Raw genomic sequence first — 7,014 nt, 5'->3', positions numbered from 1 at the left:
AACTGGAAAATATACCATTAAATTCATATAGGTATTTTAACAAATGTTACTAATTTTTCAAATTTTTTTTGTTTCTAAAACTATTTATTAAAATTATTTTCATAAATATTAAAGGGTATTATACGAAAATATGACACAAAATATAGATTAGTCTAAAAGGACATAGTTACTATTTTTTTGCTCTAAAAAACAGTTTTCCCAATAAAAAATATGTTGGAAAAGGAAAAAGCTCGGTTTAAAATAAGTTTTTTTCTAACGGATGCCCTTATAAATCTAGCTTTTCATTTAAATGGATTTATAAATTTGGTTTCGTATTATTTTTTATTTTGAAATAAATATTATATCTATTAATAAAATTTTTATTTTTAACTGAAACAAATATATAGCTACAAATAAAAATTTGGTAACTATTCGGATATTAGCCACAAATATTATCGTAGCTTAGTCTTGAAAGTAGCTTAATCTTGAAAGAGAAACCAAAAATAATCACAGCTAGGCGATAGTCACAAAGTTAATATTACAAAAATTGTTGACTATTCGAAGTTATTGGTCAAATAGCCAAAAAAAAATGGTTTCTAACCACTAAAAGCTGTGAAAGACTCACTTGTGACGATGAGAAACCACTATAACCAGTTTTTTTTTGTAGTAAAATTAGAAACTTTCATGTAGGTCTCTCAAGTTTGTGAAAGACTCACTTGTGATGATACTCTTTAAAAACTCTCAGTGCAGATGCTCTTACTGTTCTAGTTTTTTTCTTCTAATTTTAAATTACAAGGCTTTAAAAAGACATCTAACATTGAAGTAACAGCTGGTGTCCTTATTCTTATTTGATTATTTGATCAGCATTTGATAATCCTCTATGACTACAACCTATGACTTATATTAGAGAGAGAGAGAGAGAGAGAGAGAGAGAGAGAGAGAGAGTTCCTTAGCCAAAAGTTGATGAGATATATATTTAGGTTAACAGCATGAAGACAAAGAAAATCACATAAAATCTATAAGGAAAGCCTGAAAGGTAAATATACAAAATGAGCCCCCGTTTCAGTCAGTTTTAACTTTGAATTCCTTCTTGGAATTGTTGAGTTTATGCTTCATTGTCACGAAAAATAGCAATGCTCCTACTACGGCCAATGCTTTGATGAAACGTAAGAGCCGTCGAAAAAACTCATCACGTCCGAACAAGGCAGGGTTTGTAACTGCGTGATCCGCAAGCTACACAAAAGGCATTATACTCAGCCCTCGCAAAGTACTAGTCTAAACTTATTACACATGGGCCTCAAGAACGCACCTCACGAAATTTCGATATGGTTTGCTCAATTTGCTGCTCGTCAAAATTTGAATTATAGAGATTTTGAGCGCCGTCGTATATTGTTTCATTAAGGATCTAAGCACACAAAACCCAGAGAAACCCAAAAACAAGAAAATATGAGACCCGAAACAAAACAATTGGTGTTTGAGAAGGAAGCAATATACATTGTTATTACCCTTTTGAATTTGATATAAAGTAGTCCAAATTCTTCGGTGTCGATACGTTGGTTGTAGAAATCATGATGTATCGTTGTAGCAATGCCTTGGTGTAGAAGCTATATAACCACTAGGAAACAAGTTTATTTGGAATGAAACCAAGACATCCATAACTATAAGAGTTACAGCTCAAAATAGAAGGAACTGCACAATTTATTTATTCAGGCAGCTACCTTGTTCTGAATAGATTTGGTTCAAGGGTTTTTAGGGTTTTTAAAATAGTTATGGTAATGTTAACGGACTCGTTGAAGGATCAGTTGTATTTGGAGACGATTTGAGACTAATCAAATGAACCTTGCAGTTAAATAGATATAATAAGAGAGCAAACTAAGAGTTGGTACCAAGAGGAAAGCTCCAAATAAGCTGCCATAGATGAAGATAAGTTCACCAAGCGTCTTCACCATGATACTAACCGCCATAAGATGCTTAATCTGATCTCCTGAATATCCGAACTTCGGTCTCCAGTAATCCTCTGAAAAATATAAATCTTAAGAGAAAAGGGTATTAAGAGGAAAATAGAGGTGGTGGTTGATGAGTTTTACTCATGCCAAGCAGAGGGGAAGAAGGATGAGGCAAAGAGTGTTCTTCCAATAGTTTCCACATGAGGGAAAGTTGCAACTTTTCTTCCTAAACTGTTCACTTTTCTCTGCACAAAATCCATCTCCGATTCTTGCTACGTACACTAATGAAAAGATTATGATTCAAAAGAGAACTTGCAATTCGGTTCCTCTTGTGGAAAAAAGTGGGTGCACTATGAACGCGTTTTTTGAACTAACGAAAAAATAGACTAATTACATAATGAACAAGAAAAAGTTACTATTTATGTAAGATTTTAACTTGGAAATTGCAAGGAAACGTAGATTTTAACTTGGAAATTGTAAGATGTGTATAGCTTACTGCATTGACAACTGTAATAGTATAGTAGCTGCGCTCGTACATATCTATATACTTGGTGTGTTGTCAAGTAAAAAGTAAGACACTTAATTTGAAAATAAACTATTTAGATCACAACATAGTTATCCAATTCGAACATACAAACAATGGTTGTAACAGCTCTTGATATTTGTCTTAGCATTTCGACACTTGGCTATATGACATGCAAGACGATGGACACTTGTTGTAGCAGTTTACAACAAAGCCAAATCATTCGTAATTAAATCTTTACGTGCAAGAAGAATGGATCGATGGAAACAACTCATAGAAGGTTTTTGGTGAAAACAAAAGTAGAGGGAGTGATGAGGTAGGAGATGTGTATGTATTTTGGTGAGGAATATCGTCAACAAAATATTTCAACATCGCTAGCTCTAATCAGAGCCCGGTCCTAGAAAATATTAGACCAGAAGCAAAATTTTAAAATAGGCTACTCTCTGAGACTCAACCTTGGTTAAAGATAAAAAAAAGTTAGGCCCCAAATTTTTACCACTAGACCAAAGGAAACTTTTGAACATTTCGTGGCCAAAATTGTTCTTATAATTAAGCGGCCGAAAGCAATGGCTTTTTTGGTTTGGCCCAAGGGCCAACTCTGGCTCTAATTAATGCAATGCTAATTTCTAGAGATTGATCAGGTTTTGTTGATTCAGCTTGCAACTCAAATTCTCTCAACTGTTATTCCTTTCGCTATCAACTTGAGCGAGTTCACTCAGGTCAATCAGCTTTGTTACCGCGTAAATGCATATTAATGTGTTTAATTAACTTAAAAAAATTGTGATTGATTCGCAGAACTTGAAGTTGATAGTTGCTCGATTACATTGGATTGATGCATACTATCGACAACCTCGATGAAGCAGAGAAGAGTTAGGAGAAGGAGAAATAAGGTGACAAAGCCCTACCCGTCCAAAGCGAAAGCAAACTGAAATGTGAACTTCACAAACTCCCTTACTTTATTTCGGTAGTTCTCACCATGTCTTTTTCATTTATTCCTCGACTAGATTACCCACCCTATAATACTTAGTTTATAGATATTATCATAGAATTCATATAATTCGTAGTTCTTAATATAATACTTTTATCTATACATATGTGATTATTCCTTTTAATCAAGAACTTAATATACTAAAAATTATGTATTTCCAAAGCAAAGTGCAAAAGATTATATGCCTTTGAAGCCTGAACACTCCAACTTCACGTAGAGCCATGCTCTCCAGAGGCAAATACACAGGAGCTCTGTCTCCAATTTCTTCAGTTTGGATACTTTTTGATTCATGGACATGTGTCAAATTAACCAAATATACTTCACAATCCTAAACAGAGATACATAATTTTGGGTCCACAGTTGAACAAACTAAACAAAGTCGGCGAAAGTAAGTAAGTTGTGTCCAAAGATGATATCAAAGAGTCGCCCTGGGACCTATTATATTATCTTGTTAAAGGTTGAACACGGTACAACCAATGACATGCTTCTGTGTCAAAGTCGTTGACCAATGCCACGTTAAGGGTTGAACACAATAACACAAATTGCAGTTTGTGTTTCTCTCCTCTTTCTCACAAAGTGTGTTACACGTGTGTATCTTTTTATGATCAGATAGGTCGTACGTTGGATAATTGGATTTTTTAATATTCATTCGGTTTATTTTGATATTTTCACACTGATTAAAAATAATTAAAATACATTTATATTCTTATTATTAAAATTATATTAATTTTAAAATAGATATAAATTACTCACATTGAAATTCTAAAATGATATTTTTATATAACAAAAAGGTTTAGATTAAATTTTTTGGTGAAATAAATTAACGGTTCTTATAGAACATAAAGAATACATCGGACTACATTTCAATCGTAATAAGATTAATGATTTATTTTTGGTAAAAACAAATTGGTTGAAGGAAAGCAGGCTTGTGGTAGAGAAATAATAGGTGAAGAAGAGCAGAATAGTGAGTTAGCAAAACAAAAGATGAAGAAGAGCAAGATAATGCGTTTACATAGAATAGAATAAATATAAATAAAATCAAAACCAATGGAGTTCCTTTTTTTTTTTTTAATTATGACTTTTATTCATTCACTCTTTTCCCCTGTGGAACAGGAAGGTTAATGATTAGTCTTAACAAGTTCCCTAAACTAGACAAACAGTAAACCAAATAGAAAGTACGTACTCTAGTTAAAGAAGAACTGACATAAAAGATTAATAAATAGAAACGTAGATACAGTTTTTTTTCTTTTGAAAACAAAACGTAGATACAATTACAGGCTTATTTAATTACAGTTAGGCAAGTCATCAAAATTAAAATAGCACAAAAAAGTTATGACAAAACTATTACATAAAATGAAAAATTCACAAAATAGCATTAACTAAATATAATGGTAAAATAATTAAATGATTCCAAACATTAATATTTACCTTAACCCTATCCACAAATATTAAACCTAATCACTAAAGCTAAATCAAAATATAAAATAAAATTACTTTTTATAACTAATTCTATTTAAAAAAACAAATTCTTATTGTACTCTGTTTAAAATAAGAATTTCTTTTAAAGCTATCATATATGCAAATTTCCGTGTTTACCTTAAATAGTGTTTGAGAATTTATTTTCTACATTTTTTTCTCACGTAACAATGCCAAAGAAATAAATAACAATCAATTCCAGGAATTAGTTTACAAGTCATATCAAAGATATAAATAACCCTACACATGACCTACCGACATTATCACCGACGTCGCATATAATAGGCGTTTAATTTCTTGACGTTTCATTTATGGTTTCTTTAACATTTGTATTCAGCGGTACATGTTAGTCATTAAATATTATTTGATTGGTGTGTTAAACCATTGTTTGCATTAAAATATAGAGCATAAAATAATTTAGGTGAACTGAGTTGATCGATGCGGAATATTGATGAAAATATACAATGCTTTGCAGAATTTTTAAAAAGATGTATGTAGATTGATGTGGGATTCGATAAGAGCATGTTCACCAGTTTTATGGCTGTGATCGAGGCTGAGACAAGCATATCCAAGAGCTTGTACTAAAGAGAGAAATATATTCTTGACTTTTGGGCAAAAAATAATTGGTTGAAGGAAAGCAGGCTTGTGGTAGAGAAATAATAGGTGAAGGAGAGCAGAATAGTGAGTTAGCAAAAGAAGAAGAAGAGCAAGATAATGTGTTTACATTGAACATTTAGAAAACAAGTGTTGATTCTTTGGATGTTACAGCAAACCAACGGGCCTTGGACTAGTGGCACTTGAGGGATAACCCCAATACGGTGAACCCGCAGTTCGATCCCCGTTGCCACCAGAATTTAACATTGCACTTCTGGAACCCACAGAATAGTCGGTTGACCTCGGTCGCCGGACACTGTGGTAAAAAAAAATGTTATAGCAAAAAAAAAAATTATTTTCTGACATGATTAAGGTATTAGAAGTGTTTCTTCTCAATAAAATTTATCTGTCAGAGCATTTCCTCCTATGTACACCTCTATATGTTTTTCTAAAATAGAAATCTCTATTATAGAGATGGAATTGTTCTAATGTATGCTTTCATAATAGAACTTTTCTATTTTAGAGAAAATATAGAGAAAAATAATTTTTTGTCTCTATATTTGAAAGTGAAAATAGCATATTTTTATATTTTCTACTATAAATAGAGGAATTCTATTATAGAGTCGTACATTAGAGCAAATCCAATTCTATAATAAATTTTTTTTATTTTAGAAAAAATATAAAAATAAAAATAGGTTGAAGTGAGTTAGAGATAATCCTAGTAACACTGCAATGCTTATGTTTCTCCACCACTTTATGTGATGGTTTTGCAAAGCTACTTTATGAATATTCATAAAGCACAACACAGACTGGACGAGCATAAAATAAAATAATCATCATTGGTGAGAAACAGTCAAAACCTGGCGGTGGCATGAAATATCAGTTAACACCAAGTCGATAGGATCCTACTTACATTGGTCCCACATCTCAATGTCGCTTCTTTTGTTATTTTCTCATTATTTTCATGGAAAGTATTCTTATTTACCCTACTTAGAAAATTTATATTCTTACTATCCCACTCTTTTTCTAACTACCCCATCTTTATCCACCATTATTCATTTTCCCTTCTTACCCTTTTTATTTATTATTTCTTTTTCATAATTTTCAAATACTACGGAATCCACAACCATTTTTTTTTAATTCTTTTATTTATCTGGATGGATCCCATATTATTTTTTTGTACAGACCAAATTATTTTTTAGAATTTTTTAAAAAACTTTCAGCTGGATCCCATATTTTATTTTCCAAAACAAATTGTTAAATGATTTATATAGCTAAAATTTATAAAATATAAAAAAATTCTATTTATCTTGAAATAATAATTTCATAAACAATTAAATAACAAAATAAATTATTAAAATAATATCTTAAGCAATAATTAATTTTCAAGAATAAATTTAATAAAATATTTATATAAATTAATTTTATTTAACTAAAATTTTATGTATTTTATATAAAGCAATCAAATTTAGAATAAGATATTCCATATTTAAATCAAATATTAATTT

General features: G+C 31.0%; 1 protein-coding gene across 2 annotated transcripts; it reads right to left on the bottom strand.

Moving 5' to 3' along the window:
* Positions 1–800: 800 nt before the first annotated feature.
* On the bottom strand, positions 801–2,914 carry LOC106435431. 2 transcript variants are annotated; one of them, XM_022707375.2, is made up of 5 exons: positions 2,067–2,914; positions 1,866–1,996; positions 1,485–1,583; positions 1,289–1,384; positions 801–1,212 (listed from the first exon to the last, which is right to left on the bottom strand). In XM_022707375.2, exons 1-5 carry the CDS (start codon positions 2,125–2,127, stop codon positions 1,042–1,044), a joined length of 558 nt encoding a protein of 185 aa, XP_022563096.1. In that variant the 5' UTR covers positions 2,128–2,914; the 3' UTR covers positions 801–1,041. The 2 variants fall into 2 exon arrangements, with proteins under 2 accessions (XP_022563096.1, XP_013731773.1); XM_013876319.3 differs by lacking the exon at positions 1,485–1,583 and having other exon boundaries at positions 806–1,212; positions 2,067–2,900.
* Positions 2,915–7,014: the final 4,100 nt, after the last annotated feature.

This window comes from Brassica napus, chromosome C3 (genome assembly GCF_020379485.1).
Source record: "Brassica napus cultivar Da-Ae chromosome C3, Da-Ae, whole genome shotgun sequence".
Classification (NCBI taxonomy): Eukaryota; Viridiplantae; Streptophyta; class Magnoliopsida; order Brassicales; family Brassicaceae; genus Brassica; species Brassica napus.
The sequence above is the reverse complement of the archived record's forward strand: the minus strand, read 5'-3'. Positions and strand labels throughout refer to the sequence as shown.

Coding starts and splice junctions, on each gene's coding strand:
- LOC106435431 (XM_022707375.2), bottom strand. CDS start 2,127: ATGTGGAAACTATTGGAAGAACACTCTTTGCCTCATCCTTCTTCCCCT. Junction 1,997..2,066: donor TTCCCCTCTGCTTGGCATGA/GTAAAACTCATC, acceptor TATATTTTTCAG/AGGATTACTGGAGACCGAAG. Junction 1,584..1,865: donor TATTTGGAGCTTTCCTCTTG/GTACCAACTCTT, acceptor GTGGTTATATAG/CTTCTACACCAAGGCATTGC.